Source organism: Stigmatopora argus, chromosome 22 (genome assembly GCF_051989625.1).
Source record: "Stigmatopora argus isolate UIUO_Sarg chromosome 22, RoL_Sarg_1.0, whole genome shotgun sequence".
Lineage (NCBI taxonomy): Eukaryota > Metazoa > Chordata > Actinopteri > Syngnathiformes > Syngnathidae > Stigmatopora > Stigmatopora argus.
This window is the reverse complement of record NC_135408.1, coordinates 12,299,055-12,323,946: the sequence shown is the minus strand read 5'-3', so window position 1 is coordinate 12,323,946 and position 24,892 is coordinate 12,299,055. Positions and strand designations below refer to the sequence as shown.

The 24,892-nt window shown below is 47.5% G+C and overlaps 4 protein-coding genes across 7 annotated transcripts; all 4 read right to left on the bottom strand.

Annotated features, from left to right (window-relative positions):
- Positions 1 to 173: 173 nt before the first annotated feature.
- On the bottom strand, positions 174 to 2,045 carry cwc15 (CWC15 spliceosome associated protein). 2 transcript variants are annotated; one of them, XM_077592423.1, is made up of 7 exons: positions 1,898 to 2,045; positions 1,425 to 1,564; positions 1,188 to 1,300; positions 986 to 1,086; positions 802 to 912; positions 531 to 706; positions 174 to 462 (listed from the first exon to the last, which is right to left on the bottom strand). In XM_077592423.1, exons 1-7 carry the CDS (start codon positions 1,982 to 1,984, stop codon positions 333 to 335), a joined length of 858 nt encoding a protein of 285 aa, XP_077448549.1. In that variant the 5' UTR covers positions 1,985 to 2,045; the 3' UTR covers positions 174 to 332. The 2 variants fall into 2 exon arrangements, with proteins under 2 accessions (XP_077448549.1, XP_077448551.1); XM_077592425.1 differs by lacking the exon at positions 1,898 to 2,045 and adding an exon at positions 1,691 to 1,863.
- Positions 2,046 to 2,772: 727 nt separating this feature from the next.
- Positions 2,773 to 4,679, bottom strand: LOC144068099 (uncharacterized). Of its 2 annotated transcripts, none has more exons than XM_077592362.1 (2): positions 4,274 to 4,679; positions 2,773 to 4,164 (listed from the first exon to the last, which is right to left on the bottom strand). In XM_077592362.1, exon 2 carries the CDS (start codon positions 4,099 to 4,101, stop codon positions 2,821 to 2,823), a length of 1,281 nt encoding a protein of 426 aa, XP_077448488.1. In that variant the 5' UTR covers positions 4,102 to 4,164; positions 4,274 to 4,679; the 3' UTR covers positions 2,773 to 2,820. The 2 variants fall into 2 exon arrangements, with proteins under 2 accessions (XP_077448488.1, XP_077448489.1); XM_077592363.1 differs by having other exon boundaries at positions 4,412 to 4,679.
- A 723-nt stretch (positions 4,680 to 5,402) lies between these two features.
- On the bottom strand, positions 5,403 to 9,408 carry plp1b (proteolipid protein 1b). Of its 2 annotated transcripts, none has more exons than XM_077593105.1 (7): positions 9,265 to 9,408; positions 7,948 to 8,134; positions 7,689 to 7,845; positions 7,343 to 7,520; positions 6,366 to 6,439; positions 6,155 to 6,220; positions 5,403 to 5,868 (listed from the first exon to the last, which is right to left on the bottom strand). In XM_077593105.1, exons 1-7 carry the CDS (start codon positions 9,266 to 9,268, stop codon positions 5,797 to 5,799), a joined length of 738 nt encoding a protein of 245 aa, XP_077449231.1. In that variant the 5' UTR covers positions 9,269 to 9,408; the 3' UTR covers positions 5,403 to 5,796. The 2 variants fall into 2 exon arrangements, with proteins under 2 accessions (XP_077449231.1, XP_077449230.1); XM_077593104.1 differs by lacking the exon at positions 9,265 to 9,408 and adding an exon at positions 8,323 to 8,504.
- A 2,445-nt stretch (positions 9,409 to 11,853) lies between these two features.
- On the bottom strand, positions 11,854 to 23,128 carry nlgn3b (neuroligin 3b). Its single transcript, XM_077591447.1, has 7 exons — positions 22,826 to 23,128; positions 19,671 to 20,350; positions 17,596 to 17,655; positions 16,792 to 16,941; positions 16,454 to 16,639; positions 13,566 to 14,355; positions 11,854 to 12,808 (listed from the first exon to the last, which is right to left on the bottom strand). Exons 2-7 carry the CDS (start codon positions 20,152 to 20,154, stop codon positions 11,986 to 11,988), a joined length of 2,493 nt encoding a protein of 830 aa, XP_077447573.1. The 5' UTR covers positions 20,155 to 20,350; positions 22,826 to 23,128; the 3' UTR covers positions 11,854 to 11,985.
- Between the last annotated feature and the right edge of the window lie 1,764 nt (positions 23,129 to 24,892).

The window sequence follows — 24,892 nt, the reverse complement described above, 5'->3', positions numbered from 1 at the left end:
TAGCAAAAGTTCTAAACAGAAATATTAATTTTAACATTTACAAAAGCTAATAGATTCGACTCGAATCTATTAGCTGTTGTATATGTTAAAATTAATATTTCTGTTAAGAACTTTTGCTAATTGTTACATAAAATACATCGAATCATTCGAGTAAAACCCACCAAACAGCTTAATTTCGTGTTTCCTGTCCTTTATTAAAACTATGCCAATCACATTTATATACAAGACGTTTAAACACAAAATAATGTAATTTAATGCCCTCTGCTTCCCAAAAAAAACAACTTGCAACTGAGGGCAATCTGGAAAAAAAATCAAATGAATACATCAGTTTATTACTTCACATATTTTTCCATAAATTTCTTGTGAAATTCAGAGCGCAGGGTATCGTTGATGAAGCGTTTCTCCTTGCGTGCTTTGTCCAAGCCTTTTGCGCAGTTCTTGAACACCACATCGTCGTCCCACCTGGAGAGAAATGACATCAACGATGGTCGAAGGTTGACCCTGTGGTCAGAAAAAAGCTTTTGCGTTACCTTCTCTTAACCTTGAATGTGTTCTGATTCTGAGCCAATTGTTGCTGCTGCTGCTGTTGTTGTTGTTGCTGTTGCAGCTGTTGTTGCTGCTGCTGTCCTGCCAAATTAATCAATGGGTTTCCGCTCAGTATGTTCTCCATTCGAATCCTTTCTTCCTCTGCCTTTTGCTCCCGATCCTAAAACAAAACACAAATCCCAGAATAAAAAGAACCGTTTTTTTAAACATAAAAAAGACTAGTATTTAGATATTTGTCTCAATATGAGAGCTCACCCTTCGTTCTTGCTCCTCAGCCCGTTCCTTTTTAATCTTTTCCAGCTCCGCTAAAAGTGCTGCGGTGTCATCATCGTCGCTATCATCCCCCGAGTCGTCGTCCTCGTCTTCCTTTTGGCAAAAAGAGCAAAATCACACGTTTGATAGCACGCCGTCAGCTTCTCCAGATGAACGCCGTGCGTACCTCGGTCAAGGGGTCGTCGGCATCGAGGTTAGCTGCGGGAATCTGATCCAGTCTGGGTCTCTTTGAGGATGAAGAGGAGGAGGAAGAGGATGTGGTGTGCTCTGGAGAATGAAACATCAACTCATTTGAGACAAATTCACAATAAAGACTCTCCTTTTGCTTTTACGGTATCTTCCCAGTGGGGAGTGCGCACAAGGCTAACCTCTGGGTCCCCTCTCTCGGACCTTCTCGCGCACGGCGACGCGTTCCCTCTCCTCCAGCTCCCTGCGGAAATCCCGGCTGCGCACTTCCTCGGGAATATCCTGGGTAGGTTGCCTAGTAGACAAAAGACGTAAGATTTAAAAACAAGCACACACCAACGATTATTTACCTAGTTATCCCCAATTATTTGAGCCAAATGGCAACGAATGAAGAAGCTCCAGTCCATTTGTCTGCTGACCTGTACTTGATCTTTGTGTGCCCCGGAAGATCTCGACTTGAGTACTGCTTTGACAGTGCACTCAAATCCCCTTCGCCTTTCCCCCGTCCTCCTCTGGCCGGTTCGAATGTTGGTCTTGCAGCTGTAGTCATCCTGGGTGCCTGTTTGGACAGCAGAATAACAGGAATTAAAATAAAAATCACAGCTGTTAAAATCAAGAAGCAAGGCCAGACACTACTATGAGTCGGTTGTAGGTCGTAAAAATGAATATTAGAACTATTACGGACATGTTATTGAGAGCCACGAGACGTCTCCTAGCTAGCGATGCTAAGAAGCTATGCTAGGTTGGACAATGCTATTTTGTGGTCATGAAAAGTGATTGTTCGGCAAAAACAACGAATAAAATCACGCATAACAATCATATCCTCTTGAACAAAACGTTGCCTTGTTACTAAATAGTAAGAGAAATAATAAAAAACAGCCGTAAGACTTACAACAATCCGCCGCTTGTACGAAAAAAGGAGCTTCCGGAAGAAGCCTTTCGTCACTGAAACGTCACTACCGGCAAAAAATAAATACATAAAATAAATAAAATAATAAAATAAAGAATGCTGCCCATTAGTGCTCACAGACAGCGACCAAATCCACGTCACCAGGTCATCTTGTTTAATTTGTCTGCCTTTGACGCCGATAGACGTCCAATCCATTTTTACTGCGAAGGGTTACCAACAAAAAATATTTAGAAATTATGTCAAATATGTATTATACCTTTATATCTTAATTTATTTTTTTCTAAATAAATGCATTATTTTGCTCACTAATTACAGTTAATACAGCTAACCGATTAGCTCACAGACAGCTAGCAAGCTAGCTGAATGTGTTAAAAGACTGTATATAGTACGTAGTTCTTATTTGGATATGCAGGGCGACATTCCATTCCAATCTCGATGGCTTGAATTTCCAATGCATGATAAAGTAGAGCGGTGTAATTGGTGCCGGCATATCTCGCGAGGCCCAGGGATTCATCAAACAAGATTAAAAACGGAGGATGGATTAACATGTTAACAGGAGCTTGAAATGAAGAGCCGTATGATAAAGTGTTTAAGAAGACACCAGAGTGTAAACAGGGACTATATTGTGCCATGCATACAATCCACCCACTACACTGGATGTTTTTTTATTTTTTATTTCACATGACCTAAAATGAAGGGAGATGAAAAACATACATAAATTAGTCATTGTGTAATTGTGCTTCACTGGATGCTATATTATTCTTGACATATTTGTACTTACAGTTAATGTCACAGGAAAATCCATCACATTACAAGTCCTCCAAAACAAACCAAAACAAAACACACAATTGCACGCATTCAATTTGTGACCGTAAAGTTCTTTATTATACGTACAAATGGCAGAGTTAGGCTGACATTCCAGGAAGGGCGAGGCTTACCACGCCATTGGGCGCCGTCGCGTCCCCAGGTTGAGCGTCCGTGTTTTGCAACGACATCAAGCGCTCTCGGTTTAACGGAAAGTGGCACGAGGGGTAGAGGCCGCATTTCCTAAAGCTCTCTTTGACTATCCCGATCCCCTCGTCCTCTCGAGTCACCTGGTAGGCCCCCTTGAACACCCCCGAAAAGTCCTTCTTGCTGACGGCGAAGAGCGTCACGTCGGCATCGCCCGAGAGCGCGGCGAAGCGCCGCTTGATGAGGGGAAATAGACCGGCGTCCAACGGCTGCAGGAGGTGCGAGCAGTGGGGCGGCAGGCACACCAGGACCACGCCCTCCCGGCGGGCCGTCTCCACCACCTCCAAGTTCAGGGGCGACTTGTGCCCGTCGAAAACCAGCAGGAGCGGTCGCTCTTTTGGAGCGTGGAGCAGGAAGTGCCCGAGGAACCACTTTTTGAAAAGTTCCGAGGTGACGCGCCCCGAGTCCGAGCACCCGTAGAGGGCGCTCGACGGCCCCCGCGTCTTGTAGCACAATCCGCCGGGGTAGGCTTTGGAGTAGACCACAAACGGCGGGACGTCGGCGCCGGCCGCGTTCAGGCAAGCCAGGACCGAGACGCGGTCCTTGAACGCCGGCGCCGACTGGCATCCCCGAGCGGCCGATTTGGGGGGAGTCGCCCGCTTCCGCGCCAGTTGAAAAGCCACCTCGTTGCAATTCCAAATGCGCTGAGGCTTGTCCGCCAAGGCGTGAGCCTCCAGCACAGAGTTCAAAATGCGGAAAAAGTAGTCCAGCGCCTCCTTGGCCACGCGGACTTTGCGAGCGCGGCGGGCACCGGCGTCGGCCGCCTGCACGGTGATGTTCTTCCCCTGCCGCTTGCGAAAGTTGAGCCACCAGGTCTGGCCCAGTTTGGAAAAGGCCACTCGCCGGTGTTGCCGCTTATAAATGGAAGAGGCGAAGGACACCAGCTGCCGCTTGGTCAGCGGGAAGCCGTGCTTGGACACGTACGAGGAGAACTCCACCAGCAGCTCCTCGTCGGCGGACGTTATGAGCTGAGCCGGGCCGCTGCGGCTGCCGGGTCTGACCCGTCCGCTGACCCGGTCCCCCAGCGAGGATTTGGGCACCCCAAATTCCTTGGCGGCCTGCCTGACGGTGTACCTCCCCGACTTGACTTGCGTTAGCGCGTGTTCCATGGCTTCCTCCGTCCATTTCTTTTTCTTCTTGCGTCCAATTTTATCCAGATGGTTTCTGGAAGGCATGCTTCTAGGCTACCAGGTTTCTGGGCTCTCTCTAGGACTCCAGGCTTTTAGAACTCTAGGCTTCTAGTATGGAGGAGAATAATACAAAATTAATTCGTTATACGCAGCTGTTGTATAATGACAATAAAGGCTTTTGATTTGATTTCAAGAAGAAAGATTGCAAGAACAATACCGTTGTATTTTGGGATGTTTATGAACTCGTTGGCTGACGTCAATGCACTCATTCATTTCGGGCAATAAAGTCAAAGTGTGGTTATGGCTGCCGAATAAACATCGGAATTGATTTGGAATGAAAACGAAGAGGACTTACAGATTTTTCGCTTCACCAGATTTGAAGGAAATGATAGTAGATCAATCCCACTCGATTGTTGACACAGCATTAGGGCAGATGAAATGGTTTAAAAGGCCCAACAAACAACAAAGACGTCGTAGTGTGGGATTTCATCACGTACGGATAGACAAATTGCTGCTTTAGATGTCCGAAAGTTAACAGCAAGTAGAAAAGCAAAAGCTGACCCGAAGTGAAAGTAAAAATCTCAACTTCCGGCCATGTCGGATCTCCCCCCGGTAACCGATCGAAAGCCTTTCAAAATAAACGCCAGTAAATGTGTACACCATAAAGCTAGCAGTAGCGTTATCTTCAATCTGAAAAGCACAAACACAACCAAAGATAAGATAAAAACGCTATAAAATAACCCCTCCAAACACAAACACAAGAAAGAAAATAGATTAAGGTCAATGATATTCCCTCATTGTATTCGTTTAAGTGTTATATTATTTAAAAAACAGGCTGTTTCCATAACGTTTTTGTTTTAAAATCCCATACACATAAAATGGAAAAAGTCACAATTCTATATGTGGTTGTCCTTCTTATTCAAAATGGATAAACCCATTTCATGTTATATTTGGAGATCATTTTTCTTTCTCTTTCCTCTATAGTACAGTAACTGGGAAATGGATGAAAACGTCAAGAGTCTGCTTTCTCACCGGTCTGGACGCGCTCAACAGTATATGTCATAGTATATATACAATAAACCCTTCTTCTACTTCTTCATTGTGGTGCAAGGGATGAGGCAAAATATCAACATTGTCAGAATGGTCTCATTATCTCCGGCTCAGCCGCGCACTCGGTGACATTGTTGACTTTTTAATATAAGACAAATCTTTGCGTCCTGTCAACATGGCGTACGCTAGCTGCGCGACGACAGCCCAATAAAAACCTCATGGTAACACGCGGCCTCAAAAAGCCAAGGAATTGACGTTCCTTTCTCGACTTTAGCGCTTAACAAATAGCACCAACGTTGTTTCATTAACATGGCTTTTATTGAAAACACGGCTTTGGTAGTCATAATAAAATGAAAATAAGCAATTACTAATGGAGTGACAGTGAGCATGTCCATACAAACAGACTGACAACTTTGGGTACATTCTCTTTGAAAAGACTCAGTCGAGCGCTTTTCAATGACCCGCCAGTTAGCATTTTGCAAGCGGAGCTGTTTATTATTCCGGAATCAAGGCCAAGCGTGCCGGCGGCAAAAACGTCACCGACGAGAGAAAAATGAACAACAAAGTCAAGAGAATCATCCGAGAACTCAGGAATCTTCATCTCTCTTTCTGGGTTGCTCGGAAACGGGATATTATCGGAGGCGTGGAGCGCTACGGCTAGCGGGTGAAGCGGAAAAGACACAATGCTCCTTAGCGCACGCCTTTCCTGCCCAGGAAGCGCAAGACTGCGTAGTTGTAGGCCGTTGCGACCAAGAACAGGATCTGCAAAAGAAAAGCCAATTCAATTCCATTGAGTTTCTCTTATTGACTTTTCTTTCTACCTTTGATTCCTTTTCATTTTTCCTCAAATTCTACCTTTTGTGTTTTTTAATGCTGGGATTTCCCACAAATAAATATACTAATACAGCAAAACATGGTTATATAATGGTTTTATGCCATTTTTAACCTTGGTGCCACATTCAAATTTGCAAAACTACGCTGATGAAAAGCATTCTCTAGCTAAAAAAGATGGTTATGACCCATGCTAATGATTCAAGCTAATGCTTACCAAGGCTAAGAGGGTGATACCAGCACCAGCAAATGTAGCAATATACAAGTCATAGGTGAGATGAAACTGCCAAAAAAAGAAGACAAATGGGGATGAATCGATCAAATCGGGCGCTTTTGACTCTCTTTTGGAGCCATGGCACTTTGCTTGCACAAGACGACGCGGCGGATGAATCACAGCGTAAAATGGAATATGGAAATGATCCACTCACTTCGCTTGTTTTGCAAATAGATGCCAAGGTCATTCCGCAAGACTTGCCTGGCGTGGCATGCCAAGGAAGCAGCCCTTGAATAAATGACAGGACATTCATTAGTCAGCTATCTTTTAGCAATCGCCACGCATTTCCATCCTCGCTCGCGCACGGAACCAAGAAAGAAAGTTGCCAGAACGCCGCTCGATGCATATCAATAAGAAATCTTTCCCGCTTTGACTTTAGTCTCAGCACTGCTGATTTTTATCTGGCGCTAAAACACCGTCGCTATCTCGATGGCGGGCGGGCGGGCGGCTAACCCCTTCATTTTTATTGTATAGAAATCTACATGAATGATTACTTTTTGACGTGTCCACTTTATGGAGAAGCTTTAAATCGTACGTGTATAAAGACGACATCCATTCATTTTCTGAATGAAAAAGGGTTCAGAGTCATGGGGGGTGCTGGAGCCTATCCCAGCCAACTTCGGGGGCCATCCCAAATCGGGGGCCAGCCAATTGCAGGGCACCAGGAGACTTACAAGCAATCCCGCTCACCAATGAGGACAATTTAGCGTACAATTAGCTTAGCATGCGCCTTTTTGGAATGCGGCAGGAAACCGGAAGACCCATAAAAAACCCACGCAAGCCTGAGGAAAACATGCAAACTCCACGCAGTGAGGACCCACATGGAAATCGAACCCTCGACCTCAGAACCGTGAGGCCGACCACTTCCCCACCGGACCGCCCACTTTCTTTTTAATGCATATAAATCTTTTTCTGACTACTTATTGTTCCGAGTACGTTATTCCACCGCATCGTACTTGTATAATGACAATAACGGCATTCAATTCAAGGAAGACATTTGTCGAGTAAGAGAGGAAGCAGCTCGGCTTTGACGCAATCCCCGATGACGAATGGGAGCGCCTGGCCAGATGGCATTAACATGCTCATCAGGTCCACATGCGGTCAGCGGTGGCGGTGGCGGGCGCCTCGCACCGTATTGCCTGGCGTCCATGCAAATCCAGCCGTGCTGATTGATGCTGGGGGTGCTTTCGGCCAGGACGTTGACATCGTGGCACGTCTGCTCCATGTTGAACAAGAAGTAGACGGGAATGGCGGTGAAGGCGAACACCCCCAACCAGATAAAGGTCAAGATGTACGTCACGATGATGAACTGCCGAGAAGAAAGAGGAGAAAAAAAAGCCCAACGTGGGGTCACGGGAATGCCGCCGGTGGCCGCGTGATGAACGCGGCGTCACCGAGTTTGATTTCCGCCATCGCTCTTTGCTTTAAACGGGAAAAAGCAAGCCTCGGCGCCCCTTTTGACCCCCGGCCAACGTACCGTCAGGCTGAGGCAGCGGCCGCAGTGGGTGCTCCGGAATTCCCCGAAGGTCTGCTTGACCGCGCTGGTGGTGTAAAAGCCTTCTGCCAGCAGCAGGATGCCGTAGAGGAAGAAAAAGGAGGCCAGGGCGTACAGGACGTACTGGGAGTACTGGACGCTGCCAAAAGGCGGCGGGGAGGAGGTTAAAGGTCAGCCCAACGGGAACTACGGCTACGGGGAATTTTGCTAGTCATGGATCGGCGGCGGCGAGCGGACTCACAAGGAAGCCACGACCTGGTAGTCCTGCTCGTTGCGGGCAAAGTAAGTCTGGATCAGGACGTCCGTCTGGGTCAAGGCTTCGTGCCCGCAGCCGCAAAACAGGGCCATGCCGGCGTAGCACAGCAGGGTGGCCACCAGAGACGGGTAGGGCACGGCCCCCAAGCAGCGGATACAGCAATCGTAACAACCTGGGGGGGCATAACATATCAGAGCACAGGCCACGCAAAGCGCACAAAGAAGCACGCAGCACATCCGAGAGCCTCCGCGCCGGGGGGATCCCGTCGCTAGCCCGCTAGCGGCCGGCGGGCCGTCCGACGACCACCCAAAAACGCTAATCAATAAAAGCCGTGGCGCAAACGGTAGAGAAGGGGAGCACCTAAGGCTTTGCAAAGCCAAGGCTGCCTGACCGGAAACATGTTGGCGGTTTTTGCTTTGGCTTTTTGGGTTTCTCCCCGATGCCGTATTCCGTGGTAAGAAAGATCCCGAGTGGCAAACTGCCGTCCGTCCGTCCGTCTACAAAAATATGGATGGTCCTCCACCGCTCCGTGGCGGTCACCGACGTCGCCGGGATAAAGGGAGAGAGAGGGCGCGTCATTGTGGCCAAGCATAAGGTGGCCATTGTTTGGGTGGGGGGGGGGGACAATGGATCGTGATGTGGCGTCAACAATGACCTGAGCGCCCGGGGTCGGCGGGTCATCGTTCGACGTACGTGGCGCCGTCCTCTGTTCCAACGGCGATGGCTCGCGCCGGTACCGGCGAGGCTTTGATAACGGCTGTGTGGTGTTGGCACGTTCTCTCCGGGCTTGCGTGGGTTTTCTCCAGGTGCTCTGCTTTCCTCCCACATCACAAAAACACGCATGCTAGGCTAATTCTATGCTAAATTGCCCCTAGCTGTGAATGGTCGGTTGTTTTTCTCCCGGCGCCCTCCTGTTGGCCGGCCACCGATTCAGGGTGTTGCATACCTGGTTAGCTGGGATAGGCTCCGGCACCCCCCCGCCACCCTCGTGAGGATAAGCGGTTCAGAGAATGAGTGAATTCATTCAAAAGCGCACCGTGAATGGGCCCTGACGCCCCATTGGCTCAGGCCCATTGACGGCGAGGGACGTCCAACTCATCTGAGGTGGGAAGGGTGGCAGCTGAGGAGTTTAAATCCGCTTTCGGCCGCCACCAGAGATTCTCTTTTAAGTCAAACAGTTGACGTTAAAACGGAAGGAAAATCCAAAAATGGATGCAAACATGCAAGCAAGCGAGGTCACAAATGCCATGATGACATCTGGACATTTCCAAATTGTTTTAATCAGAAATTGTGCGCACTCACCCATGTCCAGAAAGAAGTTATGGAAGTTTCTTCTGCGCGGCTTCTCAAGTGTGATATGACAAGTTATTCCCCGCCACTCCTTTATGAATCTGACTCGCGCTTTTGTCTCATCAACAATAGATGGAGCGCATCACCCAAGTCACATCTTAAAGTCACAAAGACCCATTTCAGCTGCCAGACCTTATTTATAGAGCGCCAATTCGGGCCTTTCTCCTTTCTTTTTCTCGCGCTCTGCTCTTAATGATTCTTTTCGTTCCACTCAGGTGAATAAAGGTGACCCAAAGGTGGCGGATCCGTGTTTGGATTTGATGTGTGTGTGCAGGCTTTATGGTCAGCCCTCAAAACGGAGAAGGAAATGAGTCCAGTCACATTTGGGTTTTGACTCGTATATCCCACTATATATCGGGTTTTCGGTTGTGTGAGGTCGGTTCGAAAAAATGGAAGTCATCTTTCTTGGTTAGGCGCCAAAAGGGATGATAGATACCACTTGGCGTTGTTGCCACATTCTGTTTTTTGTTTGCAGATGGACTGCTTTTAAGGTAAAGAGACCAAGGGAAGCTTCGGGTCGGTTTCCCTCGCCGTCTTCGTCGGCTTTGGGATAAGAGGCGCGCGCCATCGCGGGTCGCCAAAGGCGCAGAAATGCCGCCGATGGAGTGGCCTAACAAAGGTGACATTGACAGTGGTTCAGGTCCAGCTGCCGGCCTCCCTCCCTGCTTTGACCCAGTTCATGTCAAAGCCGGCCGGGTTGGGTACAAAGGCTCCAGTGTGGAAGTGGACACAACACTGTGCTGTGCTCCCCTTATTTTTTTTTCTTTTTGGGGGGAAGAGGAGCTCCTTATCTCATTTTTCCATTCCTTTTGGAGCACATCGCTGAAATCTCAAATTCAATTCGATTCCGACCAATGGAAGACTTTGGAAGCCGGCTCCGTGCCGTGCTTCTTTTATGGCGACATCGTCAACAAAATGGAGTTTTTGTGTCGTCTGCCATGAGTTGGCGGTCGAGTGATTGGATTGAGGTCATCCGCGACATGGTCTACATCAGCTCCGGCACCCTCGTCGCTGGGGCGCACCCACTTTGACTTAAGAGTAGAAAAGTAGGCCGTTGCAGTAAAATGGCAGGAATGCAATGATCGTTGGGTAAAAATTTAGGGTGAAAAATGCAAAAGATTTTACAGAGGTACTTTTGGATGTATTTTCAATTCAAAATAAACCAGGAAATATATGCCACTTCTTTATTTTTTCTTTTGCCGTTTTTATTTCCCAATCCAAAAAAGGAAAAAAGACGGTCAATATTATTTTTTCCTTTTTTATATTTATTTAAAATATTTAAAAAGAAAAAAAGCTATTTAAAACTATCTGAAAGAAAAAAACATCCAAATCTAAATATTCGTTTTTATTCATTTGAAATGGAGAGGAAAAAAAGTACTTTGTTATTATGATGCCATTTTGATTGACACAGAATGACTTGAAGTCATATTAAAAGCCTTTATTTTGCTATTGTCAAATAGCTGTTCTGCATGCAATAGAAAAAGTCCATATTGCCATTATTTAAATATTGAGCAAAGCAAAGTGTGTACGGCAGCTGGAAAATGAAAGACCACAACGTAAACACGATCCCAAACGTATATCGACATTGGCGAAATGACGAAATCCATCTTTAGTTGGAAAAAATGTCTTTAATAGCTTGAATCACATGACGATCGGCTGAAAGAATGAAAATCCTAAAGTCCATCCGAAAACAGAAGCTAACGTAGACGTCGCTACGTCCAAACTACTTTGAGAATTAGCCACCCGTAGCTTTAAATGCTAATAATCAATGGGTTATACATACAATGACAAGTGACTTTTGAAAGAGTCCAGCGTATTAAGAAAGAAAGAAAGAGCCAGAAAATGTTCATCTGTACAAACAAGCAAAGCCCAAAAGAAAAGGCTGTTAGAATAGCAAAACGCATTTCGAGCCTAAACTTTTCCCTAGTAAAGCAGAGCTGACGCTTAAAGTGGCGTCCAATCCGTTTGGATAGAGAGGGATGGCCGACGACTTGGGCAAAAATGAGGAAAAGTTGAAAGGGGAAAAAGTAGCGGGGAAAGCCAAATATACTAGAATAAATTACACATCACTACATATTCAAAACTTATTTTTTGGCTAATTTACATTTCAGAAAACATATGGTAAATACAGGGTATATGTGTTTGTGTGTGTGTGTGTGTGTGTGTGTGTGTGTGTGTGTGTATACGCATGTGTGTGTGTGTAACAGAGACACCTAGTCACTCACCTTATGTACAGTTCATATTCTAAGAGAAAGCTTCCATTGAATTCCATGAACGCTATTTGAAAAGAACGGCGATAAAAATACAAAAGTCTTCATAAGAAGCAATGGGAAACATGTAGAAAATGGTGGATAGTTGTTGCAAGGCCCACCGCCGCCGAGTTCCGCTTCTCCAACGTCTCGTCTCCAACGGATCCACCAGAGATATCATAAGAAAGAGCTCCTCGTACAAATCCAACGGTACAAATGTCCTTATCGCTTCTTCCCAGTCAAAGTTCCAAAATGCCACCCAATCAGATTTTTGGTCTTCTTTTTGACGCCAGTATGAAAGTGAGCCCAAAAGCAGCTGGCCGGACAAAAAGAAAAACTCATTTGCGAATCTATTTGATGTAAACCTCCCCGAGTAGAGCTCGGCGCGGACGCGTTTTTTTTTGCCGTCGGCCCGTCCGACGGGTTATACCCGCGTGGTGGAGTGGGTGCCGGGCAGGCCCGCCGAGCTGTAGCCGGCCGGGAAGGTGCTGTAGGGGCTCATGTTGGAGAGACCCATCAGCGAGTTGGGGATGGTGCTGATGTTGTTGGCCGTCATCAGCGGGATGTCGTCGGGGGCGCGTCGCTGGCTCGGGTTGTAGTTCAGGCTGGGCGACAGGTGGATGGGGTTGCGGAGGGCCTCGCACTGGTTCCTGGACAGGCTGTCGTCCGCCAACGACGTCGCCGCCGCCGCCACCGCCGCCGCGTTGTTGCCCTTGCCGTCGCACTGAGGGCTGGGCTGCTGCAACCTTTCCTGCCGGCTGCGTTTGTCTTTCCGGTAGTAGAGGGCGGCGAAAGCCAGCACGTTGAGGAAGAGCAGCGAGGCCCCCACGGCGATGGTCACGCTCAGCTCCGTGGAGTAATCTCTGGGGTTGGGCATGATCAGGGGACCCATCTCCCTCCCGCCGTCGTCGTCGTCGTGGCCGCCGTTCAGGCCCGTGGACGCGGGAGGCCGGCCCGTGCCGCCGCCGCCGGATCGCTTGCCGGCGGACTGGGTGGGGTCCAGCAGAGACGCCCTGGTGGTGGTGCTGGTGTAATGGAACATGTCGTGGAGGTTGTAGAGGTGGGGGACCAGGTGCTTCCAGAAGGCCACCTTGGTGGCGCGGTAGTGATCGCGGATGCGAGGCTTCAGGCCGATGTGCAGGTAGAGCTGGTCGTAGGGGTCGTACTTGGACCAGGCCACCTCCTCGAAGCGGTTGGCCTTGGTGTGGATGAACTTGGTATCCTGGGGTACCGGTTTGTTGGGATCCCTGAAAAAAAGAGCCAGAAAATGGGAACTCATCACATACAAGTGAGTATACTCATTTTATCAATATTTTGGGAGCGCTTGTGCCATCATTTCTGAGCTTGAAAGTAGGATTGTGATTGGGTAACGCCACTGACTCGACGGGCTCTGTGCTCCCTTGATGCGCTACACCTACACGTTAGCCTACGTTTGCTATTTGGTTAAGTAAGTTCATTGTCTTTGTACTATTCAAAAGGGACTTTGACTTGGGAGTAGAAGTGATATCGTATACCCAATTGTGTGCTGTTGACTTTTTTTTTCCAGTCTTGGCTTTTTCCCCCTGTGTGACCTGACTTTGGGGTCAACCAGGTGTTTCCAATTGCCTCGTCAACCCACGTCTGTCTATTTGTCAGTTCTTGTTCGAATCGTCTGCTGTCCACGGCCATTCCTACTCTTGTTCTGGGCTCTTTTGTCCTGCCCTGACCTTCGCAGACCTGCCCTGACCTGTTCTGTCCTGTTCCTGTTCTCACTTCTTAACCTCCGTTATCAGAGTAGGGCTCGGGAACTAACTAACTAAGAAGGGAAGACGAGGCCGCAAGAATGACAGTAAGAGTGAAGAGCGGGCTTAATTAAGCACGCTACTTCCTGGCGAACGCTACAGTCTTTTAATCAGGGTGATGTAGTAGCGCCCGTTAAGGTTGAAGGCCTCGGGTAAATAAAAGGCGCCAGGGGACCATTTAACAAGGGAGGATCTATGGAGGTCTCTTTGCTCTCTCACTCACCCGCTTTTGGCAAAGTTGGTCCAATAAGTCATGACCACGGCGCTCAGCATGATGTCATTCCTGGAGAAGTTGCAGGGGAACAGGTCGGTGGGGCCGATCATGGGCACGCCGAAGACGTAAGGCACCTCGTCCCCGTGCGCCGAGTCGGACCACACGGGCTTCATCAGGCTCTGGCAGTGGTGGTAGAAGGCGTAGAAGTAGGTGGGCGAGCCGTAGCGGGCGTGCAGGTCGGCCGTCACCACCGAGGGCTCCACCCACTGGTGGTCGGTGAAGAGGGCCACCAGGGTCTTGCGCCGGGTCTCCGGGTTGTCCTTGTCGGCCCAGTCGGTGTACATGAACTTGATGGTCTCCCTCAGCGTGTCCTTCCCCTCCGGGTAGCCGTACAAGCTGTCCACAAAGTCGGACACCACGAAATCAAAGTCGCTGCCGGACACGCCGTCCTCCAGGTCCATCACGTTCTCCACGAAGCGCAGGCCCTCGCCCTGGTTGACGCCCAGCATGATGTCGTAGTTGAGGAATTCGCCCTGCTCCATCAGTATCTCGGGGTCGTCGGGGATCACGTCGCCGTCGATGACCGGCCCGAAAGCCACGCGGTACTGGGCCGGCTGGATTTCTTGCTCCACCAGCTCCTTGGCGCTCTTCTTCTGCAGGCAAGAGACCATGTCCACCGTGTCCAGGACGTTGCAGCCCACTCTCTCGGCCAGCGTGCGGGTGTACTTGACCGGTTGGTAGTTGACGGCCCAGCTGGAGAGCGCCGAGCCGCTCTGGATGATGGCTCGGTGGAACAGACCTTGGGACGGGGAGACGTTCCCAGACAAAGACGGAGCCAAAGGAACCGTGGTTAGTGCTGCTTTTATCTCTTCTGCGCCAGCCACTTGCATAATCATTTGGCAGCAACAAAAAACTAAAAAAATGGAAGGACACTCTGTCCGTATTTAAGTGATTGCCATCCACGATTAGAGAAAGGAAGCGATAAAATGGAGATCTAAAATAGAATGGAATTCCAATCTGTATAGACCGGAAAAGAAATGAATTGGATAAATGGATGGGGGGGGGAGACAACAACATGAAATCTTTGGCAAAATCAGAACAGCTGTGGTTGGCAGAATTTCAACTTCAAACCAGGAAAAAGACTAAAAAAGCTTGGCTGCCCCAATAGGGTGTTCTACAGCAAATAACTGTGGCAGTCGAACGTGCTGACTACGGAGCCCCCGTCTAGTTTCAGATGCGAGTACACTTTTCACTTCTCCGATTTTTTTCCACCTCCCACAGCCGTTCCTTTCGAAACACTATCTCCATCTGCTCGGTAGTCAGCCAAGATGGCGGCCACCTGCCATCGTCAATGGCGTCGAAAGAGTCACGGCTGGGCCTCTCCGATCGGAACCCCCAAGTCGATACGGAAGAAAGAACGATGGCCCTGTCGTGTTCATTTTAATGATGTCAATAACAATACTACATCACTCTGTCCATCCCCGTGTTTGATTCACACGCTCTGGCCACCGCCGTCGCACGCAGGAGGTCATGATCAGTTGTTTGGCCACGGCAGAGGCAACTTTTCCCTCCGTCAGTTCTCGGCCACATTCTGAGGTCTCCCAATCTTTGATGGTGCTTCTAACGAGCGGCGTAGGCCGCGTCCGCGTTCATTTCGATGCATCCGCGAGCCACTTTGTGGAAATTTCACTGGCTAAGCAACGCCTCCGTCTTAGTTTGGTGTGTCCCCCACACGCAGCAGACACGTATCTTGAATATGCTAATGATGCGCATCTGTCGCTTGGATGAACAACGTCTGTTATGAAGGCTTTTTGCGCCAGTGAATATCAGATGTGCTTTAAAATGCTCTCCGGGCCTTTACGCCACGCGCCGGCTGCAGCGAGCGGAGATTTCACCGAGCTCACGAAGCTCACGAAGCTCACAGGCGCTTGCCGCAGCCTCTGAGGATGGCATTGACGAAACGCCATTGCGGCCCTCCTTGTGATTCTGGACAGCTCCAGCGAGAGGACGCCCGCCCGCTGCCGCCGCCGCCGCGTCTCTCGCTGTCGCAAGTCGTGAAATACGCACACACTTAAGCCAATGTTTTCAAAATGAGGTCACCTACAGATTTCCAATACACTGAAAATAACAACCAGAAAGCTATACTATACTGCTACAAATATCCAATATTTGCTGTTTATAGCCAAGGTCATATTTCAATATTCATTTGAGGTCAATGAGTCAGAATCATAAGTTTCCAATGAGACAACTAAAGGCAAGATCGTGGGCACAAATCCTTGGCAAAAGATGCCAACAGCGGCAAGGACATTGACATTTTCCAGAAATGCCATTTAAAAATCTTCTATTTCGTATATTGATACCTATAGATCAGGGGTAGGGAACCTATGGCTCGGGAGCCACATGTGGCTCTTATGACGGGTGCATCTGGCTCTTTGCTAACCTGTGAGCTAAAATATGGAAATTACTGGTGGCAGAACTGAGATATTACATCTAGAACTGCTTTAATCTTCGTTTTTTTTGTAGTAGACTCTTCTGGAATGCATCCTCTCATTGATTAGCAACAGCATAAGAATCGATTAAAAAAATATTCAGTTTTTTCCACTTTAAAGTGGTGAAATTACAATAAAAATTGAAAAGGCACTCGTTTACATGTATGTATTTTGACTTTTAAATTGGTAGTATGGCTCACAAGGAATAACATTGGAAAATATGAATTGTTTGTGGCTCTCTTCGTCAAAAAGGTTCCCCACCCCTGCTATAGATGGATAATGCGCTGTGATGTATGAGATGAGGAGAGCAGAAGAAGAAAAAAAACATGGCATTCCCATTGCTGAGCTCTAACTAGCCCAAGGCTCGGTCTCATCTATCGTGAACTTCTGACAAGAGCGGCTGGCTACCTTCGGAGTGGTGGGATAGCGTCAGCAGGCTGACGCAGGAAGCGCCGATTCCGGATCCAAAAACCGTGATCCGGCCCGGGTCCCCTCCAAAGTAGCCGATGTTCTTGCTGATCCAGCGAAGAGCTTGAATCTGATCCAGGAGGCCGTAATTTCCTTTGGCCGCCTGGTCTCCGGTACTCAGGAAGCCTAGCGCACCCAGACCAAAACAATCCATGGGGTTACTGACTTTGCCCAGTCCGGTCCCGGAACACCACCACGGCTTTTCAATGCTAAACCCGAGACGAGAAGGCACTAGAACCATCTCTTCCATGTACGTTCTCATGAGATGTTTTCCTCACCTAATATTCCAATTCTGTAGTTGAGCGTGACCACCACGACGTTCCCGTAGCTGGCCAGCACACTTCCGTCCATGGTGTTGCCGGTGCCTTCCATGTAGGAGCCTCCGTGGATGTAGACCATCACGGGTCGAGCTTCCGAGTCCCTTATATCTGGAAGGTCAAGACACGGTGAGTGCAACAACAACAAAAAACAAACAGGCGCCTCTTTGGCTAGGCTAGCGCCGACGCGGACAGATGTTAGAACGGATCGGACACCCATTCGGTAAAAGCCTCGTCCGCGGAGGGACGTGGCGAGCCGCGGGTGGCTCCGGAGCCGCGTCTACCGTTGTCGATGACGCCGAAAGAGTTACGAGCTCCATTAAAATGTGCGTTATGAAGTATGCTTACAGATTGGAGGGGAAAAAAGTGCTTCCAAGCAAGCCCGGGCCGAAGATTTATAGTTTGAAAAATAGCACCACAATAAACAAAAATACAAGTGTACGAATTGGACTCTCCTTTAGCACCGTTAGCGACTTTAGCATGTGGAATCACTCTTGGTAGTTATACAGTCAAATAGCAAAATGGAGTATTGATTTGATCCGAGCCTCGGCCGGCTGACGTACGCTTTTAAGACTTGATATTACACGAACGCGCGACGCCTTTAATGTCGCCTTGGGCGTGTGCGATTTGAACGTAATGATTCTGAGCTGGAGTTGGACATAAATTGCCTTGTAGAACTCAAGTGGAAAATGAATAAAAGACTTTTGGAGAACACACTTTGAACAGCCATACATCAAGGGATAGAAAGAGCAATAAAAAGAATACCTTCTGATATATGAGTCTCAACATGAGAAAAGGACGCCCCTTTTTTCTTGTGCTGGCTCCCTGCAATCCACAAAAAAAAGATTTAAATTAAGTGCGTGTGTGTGTGTGTGTGTGTGTGTGTGTGTGTGTGTGTTTGGTGGTTTGCTCCCCTTTCGATATGCTGTCCAGCGAAGCAAATAGAATGGAAACAGGAAAAAAAGAAGAAGCTTTTTGGCAGAAATAGCGGCCGGCCGGCCATCCTCTTCCCGGTAATTTTCCACACACGGCTCCCCGTGTACTAATGATGTAAACTCCATTGATGTACTATACGTCTTTGCGCTGTTCTTTTAGGTTTAAACGATGAGCCGATAGCGTCTGTGCGTGGGCCTTTGACCATTTTCGTGGCACAAAACATGCTATAATACACTCCAAAGTTCCAAAGAAAGATCCGCTCTTTGGGTGTCGTTGATGGCCATAGACGTCCAATTTATCTTGACTGCTTCAAAAGCTTTCAACACCTATCGTCTTATCATAAAATATGTTTTATACTTATTGGACTGTCTATAATAGCAGGCGCCTCTTCGATGCTGAACTGAAAAAGTCCTTTATTATCATTTTGTACTTTTGGTGAATAAAGATCACATGATTTGATCACTTGAAGGCATATGACGTATACGAGGGCGACGTGTTGTGTGCTTTCTGAAGCTAAATAAGACACAAATATGCGGTGAGGAGATCTTAAATTGGCAGACTAGAATGGCAGCCTCATTAAATGTGGGGCGCACCATTTTGGACGGTTACCTGTCAAGCTGTTTGTGTGCTGTTGCTAGGCAACCGAAGCAGCGAAGCCGCTCAAAGATACGCGGCCGCGTTCCGTCAACTGAATGCTGGCTTTTTTTTTGCCGACATCGCCCAACTCTGTTAGTGTAATGTCGCCATATATGAGTAACGGTCATTTGTCTCATGGCGCCCTGCGATTGGCTGGCGACCAGTTTGACCTGGTGGATTGAAAAGGGAAAGATTTTTCTTCGATTTTTTTTTTTTTTAACCATCCACCGTCAACAAAGCTGCCCTTTTAATATATTCTGGAAACAAAATGTTCCCTCCGCAAGAGTAAATGTTAAAGGAGGACAGATTGGGGAACTTGGCTAATTGGCCCCCAAAAGACGGCCTGTCGGAACAAAGACGTTGTTCCACAAATACAAAAAAGGTTGAATTGGGTTTGCAGAAAGGCAAGTGAGTGGTGTTGCCGGAATATTTAACCCTTCATTTGCATTCAAATCTTTTTTAAATGTTGACGTGAAGAAGCTCTAAACAATGCAATTTATTTCAAATCAAGTTCAATTTCACTTATAAATAACATAGTATGAACAAGCTATGAATTAAATCATGATTAAAAAATCATTTCTGCCAACTATTAGTATATAAACCTAAATGATTCATATTAAACATTTACATTTTAATTCATTTATTTTAAAAAATACAATGGACTGGCATTTTTTAGTGGATTTCAACATCATGATCATTTCTATTGAAATTTAATGGGAAAGGTACACAGAGGTGGTCGCTCTCCGCTGTTATTATTATTATTTTTTTGTTTCATCTTGAGGGCTACCGTGCAGGAAAAAAAATACTGGCTGGCGGAAAATGCCCGCTAGGATTTATTGCAGTCATTTATCGTTGTAAAAGCCGACATCTTCAACTCTTCTATTGGATTTCAATGTACTGCGCACTTATAATAATGCGCTCCACGCAAAATGTCTTTTCATTGAGAATAAGCTTCACCACGGAATTATTCAGTCACTTTCCCAACCGCTTATCCTCACTAGGGTCGCGGGGGGTGCTGGAACCTATCCCAGCTGACTTCGGTCACCGGTCGGGGGACACCCCGAATGGCTGGCCAGCCAATTGCAAGGCCCGAGTTGACCAAGGACAACAATTGGCGCCCATGGATAGAGACAATTTAGCCTAGCATTAGCCTAGCATGCACGTTTTTGGGATGTGGGAGGAAAAGCCACGCAAGCCCGGGGAGAACACGCAGCGAGGATCCAGCCGTTGCCAACTCTCGACCCTACGACCGAGACACGTGGACTCACCTTCCTCGGTGGGGGCGTAGATGTTGAGATATAAACAGTCCTCGCTCTGGTCTTGGATATACGACGCCACCGTGTCCAAGTTGTAGGTGAACCAGATGGGCATCATGATCTCCGGCACCGTGCTGTGGATGTTCTGCGGGCACACCGGCATGAAGTGGGTGGCGTTCCTGACGCCCGACCAAGCGGTCGGCTGATCCGGGGGCGCAAAGCGTTTATCTCCCACTGGCGGGGCGGCGTAGGGGACCCCCAGGTACTGGTCGACGGGCCGCAGCACCTCGCTGGGAACGGGCACCCTCAGGCCTCGCAGCTTTCCCAACTGGGTGGTGACCGTCGGGTAGAACTTTTGGCTGGTGCCCTCGCCCGACGACCAGCGGGAGCAGAAGATCCACCAGAGAAGAGCGCAGTGGGCGATGGCGGCGGCGCCCCCTGGCTGCCAGAGCGGGCGCGCGGGCAGCAGATGGTCTTTAAACGTAGCCGGCCACATGGCGCGGGTATCCTGGCGCGACGCTGGCAACGCACTCGCTGGTGTCCGCCAATCGGGAGGCCCTTTCGCGCTGGACTTGTCACACGGACATGGCTCACTCTGCTTTCAGATGCGACGAGCTGGAAAAGCGAAATACGCCGGAGCCGGATATGGGCCGTCGCCTCGTCTCATTTTCCGGGTGAGATACTGATCCGATCTGATGAGACAGAAAATCACCTCAATATAGTTACGAACCAAGTCGTATCATGGAAGGTCCAAATAATCTCCATGATCGATTACAATAGGCGAAACAATACTACTACTTATGTCCCACTCCTTTTTTAACTCATTTTGGGATGCGTCATCCCAAACTGGTCTCAATTAAGTCTAATACATTAGTAAAAATGATAAACTAAACTTCATCGATCGACTTGACAAGAAAGTATTTCAGGTTTTAGTGTCGTATTGATCGCAGAAGAACTTGGAATGAGTTCATTGGGCAACATGGTTTGCTTGCTTACTGTTATTAACTCATCTTTGAGGGTGGAATCCAAAATCTCTTTCATTAAAACAAAAACCCAAAATATATTTTGCAATGTTGGAACCAGCATGCCATCTTGGGCCGGTTAATGTTAAAAACACAAGAAAAAAATCAATAAGGCAAAAGCAGGGAGGAAAAAAAGACTAGAAAGGGTTACAATTGTTTTTTAAACTTCTTCCTAGCATGATCAAAAATAGCAACATAAAATGTATACTTTAAACTGTCGCTGAAAATCCTTTCCTATTCATTTGAAACGTCATTTTGATCAAGAAAAGCCGCCTAAATGCTCCTTGACTGACAACGTAGCCTTCCCTTTAGCCTACGCTAACGGCGAGCTCGTCGTCTTCTCGCCGGCTCGTCAATGAAGGCGGCAAAAACAAGCTTGTTAACCTAATCAAATTTATTGACGAGTTCTGCCTCCAGCACGGCGAAAGGCTGCTGCTGCGAAGCGGCTCGTTTTCCCACCGCCAAACCTATTTGGGCTAAAGGCGAGACAATTTGGGCCTCCCAAAAGGATCAACTCATTAGCCAGAGAATAGTGCGTGCTACTTCCTCTCGCTGTTTACAAATCACATCACGCAGCACGCAACTTTTTATAATGCTGGTCAGTTTCTCTTTGTCGCGCGCCACGGCGATGTCATGGAGGCGCGCTAACGGTGGCGCTAACGGTGGCGCTAACGGTGACGCTAACAGCGACGCTTACGGTGGCGCTAACATTCCTTCCCGCTAATTAAGGCGGGGTCTCAACAAGCCTTGTGGCGTACGTTCAAATCCCAAGCCAAGATGATTTATCCCGGCAAATGAGTAGAATCTCTCCGCTTGACGATAATTGGTCGGGACGTCATTTGAACGCAAAGGAAACCCTCAAACGTCGCGGCACCGACCCGACTCGGTGGGTTGTTTTCAACTCGATCAAAAGCCATAATATGAATTGTTAAGCCGAGCAAGCGCTTCCTCTTTGCATTAAACATGACACCCTTCCCTTTGTATTCTATTTCTATTTGATACATCGTGGCCGTGTTACGTTAGCTGTAGACCCGACGCAAACGGTGACGTCGCGGCTTCGACATCGGGGGGACGCATGTCCACAGGGTCTTTGTGGCTATATCATTAAAGGGAGCCATTGAAGTTTACGCACTTTGTCCAGCAATGCCGTCGAGGCGAGTTACCGGGTGAAAGTGTTTATTTGCCTATAACTCAAGAAATGGCTTTCCATAAACTATTCTTTTCTGTACACTAAATATAGGTTAAGAAATGTCGACGTCAGATGTTTATGTATCATACTAATGATTGGTATTTGCATTTGGGGGCCCTGGCTTAACTGCATACAAAGGGCCAAATGTATCTTTTACTAGTATTGCATTGTTGTTTTAAATGTAACCTTTAATGTATCGGGATGAATTCATTCCATCGTCAATTGGAATATCTATGACAAATACACTGTATGTATACTCAAATCAGCACCCAAGGGGGGGGGGGGGGGGGTGATAAATCACCACCCAACACAAACATATGGTGCGTCAATAAAACAAAACAGGCAAAATGGTTTGCCACACCTGACATGATGAACTTTTTGAGATGACTTTTTTCTCTGTCAAATTAGTCAATTATATGAAAGTGTGCATCCTGAATTGAAACGGTGAAATATTTTCCCCCATATTGCCCAGCACTAATCCAAATCGCCCTTTAGGATCGACCCGATTTCACTTTAAAGAGGAACTCCAAGGCTTTATTCTAATTGCCAGACAAATGGTGACCATGGCTTACTCATTGGGAACTCCGCGACCAGTAGAAATGTCACGTAATGTCCGAAAACCAGCACCGGACTGCCAATGCCCTTGTCATTTGACATGTGCACGTCTGAAGCGAATACCTCCTCGAATGAGCAGAGCCAAGACAATATTTGGGAATCGATGCATTGGACGATACGTGAGGGATAAAATGCATCTTGGTGCGTTTATTTATTCATTTTTTAATTTTTTAATGAATGCAATGATCCGGATCCATCACGGGGAAACGAGCCACGGCCCAAATATGATAGGTGCACATTATGGCAAGCTTAAAAGCGCGCCTTATGAATATTGATTTGTCTTTTTTTTAATTGAAGCAATACATGTAGGTAAGAAAAGCGAAATGACGGTGCTAGCTCACCTGCTTTCTCGTCCACCCGCCGTCACGCGCGCCGTCCGTGCACGTCGTCCATCATCGCATCGCTCGCTCGGGCGACGAGACGCCAATGGCCGTCTTTTTCTCTCGGCGATCGGCGAGCCAGGGCCAGCAGATGTTTTGCTCACATCGCACGGCTCCCCGCTTCGTGCCCTTGGCGCATTGACGACGCCAAGGTCAGGAGCGCCGAAGGTTTTAATGGAGCGCCCACGACCGACCGACCGACCGACCGACCGACGAGCTCCAGCTCGATCTCTCTCCACGGCGCCCACTGGCCAAGCGTTGCTAGGCGACCGCCGGGAGACGACGGCGCATTAGATTGCGGCCCACAAAATCCCGTTTCAGCAAGCGTCAGCCCATCGGGGGCACACCGAGGGCACACCGGGGGGCACACTGGGGACCCTTGAATGGACCAGACCTCCCTTTAAAAGATGCTCGGATTTGGACGTCTATTACCGTCAATGGCACGGGAGCGTCATTTCGACTCGTGACTTGTTGACGGAGATGGAGCTGAGGTGAAGAAATGAATATTACGCTTAAGGAGGGAAAATCATCATCTGAATTATGCGGGAAATCTAAAAAAAAAGCTTGCGCTATTAATGAATTCAATTGAATTGAATGCCATGAAGTGCACAAATCAATAATCCATAAATAAGTATAGTCAACAACTATTAGTTCATATTACTCCGTTCATTTTTGCTTGCTTTGGAGCGATTTTAACGAGCGCTTGGTCATTATAAAGATGATTACAATGAGAGTTGGTTCTATTTGCTGGTTTCCTCCTTTTTTCTTTTTCAATTGGAACACAAATGATCATAAAAATGTGTGTGAACAATTGGCCGACAATGAAAACGGAAGATCAATTGGTGGCGGATCAGTCAATGAACCGTGGCATCTTTACCCTAATGAACCTTAAGCAGCCAAAGCTGTCTCCAATTCCTTAATGTAGGCGTTCCTCTCATGGAAAGGCAAGTCCACACACTCAAAGTGGACCATTTGTGGCTCAAGAGAAAAGCTTCAGTGGGGCAAAACCTCTAAAAATGCATCCAAAAGCTTAAATTATCTTCCACGGTGGGGAATAAATGCAGTATTGTGCTGCGTTGCACATTTGGCGGCGAGAAGACCCAGGGGCAGTCCTGGAATATAATAATGAAATCAGAAAAGGAGCTTCTTAGGCTCCCCTGGGATGCGGTGGGGGATTTAAAGGAGGAGAAGCCAACTGTATTTCCTTGCAATGCAACAGCAAAAGGCAATCTAGCATCCAGAATAATCTTTGGAAGAAATAAAAGAATAGCAACCGTTTAGCCTTGCTGCTGGAAATCCAGCAGAACTGTCAGTTGCCATTGATGGCTTTCAAATCTGGCCAAAGGGTTCCTTTTCATGAACCAAAAAGTATATTTTATACTCAGTTAAAGGGCCACACCTGAGATTGATCAGGGGCACATGAGAGAGTCTTGAAGGAAAAAGCCCTAATGTATAATTTGGCTACTTTCCTAATAAGCATCAGTCTTGTCCTTGATTGCTGGATTGCTTGAGTGGCTTCCAATTCTCCACTTTCTTAAAACAATCTTTCTTTAACCAAGGCCACAATTCACACTTTTGATTCATCTTTGCTCTCTCAGGAATATTAATCTATTACCAAGCCTAAGAAAGAATTTTACTTTTCCCACATATCTAAACAAAGACGTTGCTGTAGTGAGTTCCCCCTGTTTTACCCACACCAAAAGGCCATTTGATGATGTGAAATTTCAATTAAATTCCTGTGCAAAATAACTCAAAGTGAAGCATAACTTTTAACGCAGTAACCGTAAGAGTGACATTAAATGCAGAGAAACTACGGGCATCCATTGATCCCACTCCTTTTATGAGATTTCCATCAGAAATAATGAAGCCCTCTTCATTGCAGATGCACACGGCACCCCGAGATATGTCAGAGTATAAAAATATGAGAGGTTAATTATTTATAGGATTATAATTTAGCTGTTGGGGGTACCGTGACATATTTATGAAAGCATCAGAGCACAACGCTAAGCAACATCAACTACCAGCAAA

Bases quoted from the DNA above. Each gene is read 5' to 3' on its own strand.
- cwc15 (XM_077592423.1), bottom strand. From the start codon at position 1,984: ATGTATTTATTTTTTGCCGGTAGTGACGTTTCAGTGACGAAAGGCTTC. The intron at 1,087-1,187 runs GTTAGCCTTGTG...TTCATTCTCCAG, and splicing joins CCGAGAGAGGGGACCCAGAG to AGCACACCACATCCTCTTCC. The intron at 707-801 runs GTGAGCTCTCAT...GTTTTGTTTTAG, and splicing joins CTGAGGAGCAAGAACGAAGG to GATCGGGAGCAAAAGGCAGA.
- nlgn3b (XM_077591447.1), bottom strand. From the start codon at position 20,154: ATGTGGCCGGCTACGTTTAAAGACCATCTGCTGCCCGCGCGCCCGCTC. The intron at 16,942-17,595 runs GTATTCTTTTTA...TTGACCTTCCAG, and splicing joins TGAGACTCATATATCAGAAG to ATATAAGGGACTCGGAAGCT. The intron at 12,809-13,565 runs GTGAGTGAGAGA...TCTTTTTTTCAG, and splicing joins ACCAACTTTGCCAAAAGCGG to GGATCCCAACAAACCGGTAC.
- plp1b (XM_077593104.1), bottom strand. From the start codon at position 8,362: ATGTTTCCGGTCAGGCAGCCTTGGCTTTGCAAAGCCTTAG. The intron at 8,135-8,322 runs GTGCTCCCCTTC...ATGCCCCCCCAG, and splicing joins TTGGCTTTGCAAAGCCTTAG to GTTGTTACGATTGCTGTATC. The intron at 5,869-6,154 runs GTAAGCATTAGC...TTTCTTTTGCAG, and splicing joins GTATCACCCTCTTAGCCTTG to ATCCTGTTCTTGGTCGCAAC.
- LOC144068099 (XM_077592362.1), bottom strand. From the start codon at position 4,101: ATGCCTTCCAGAAACCATCTGGATAAAATTGGACGCAAGAAGAAAAAG.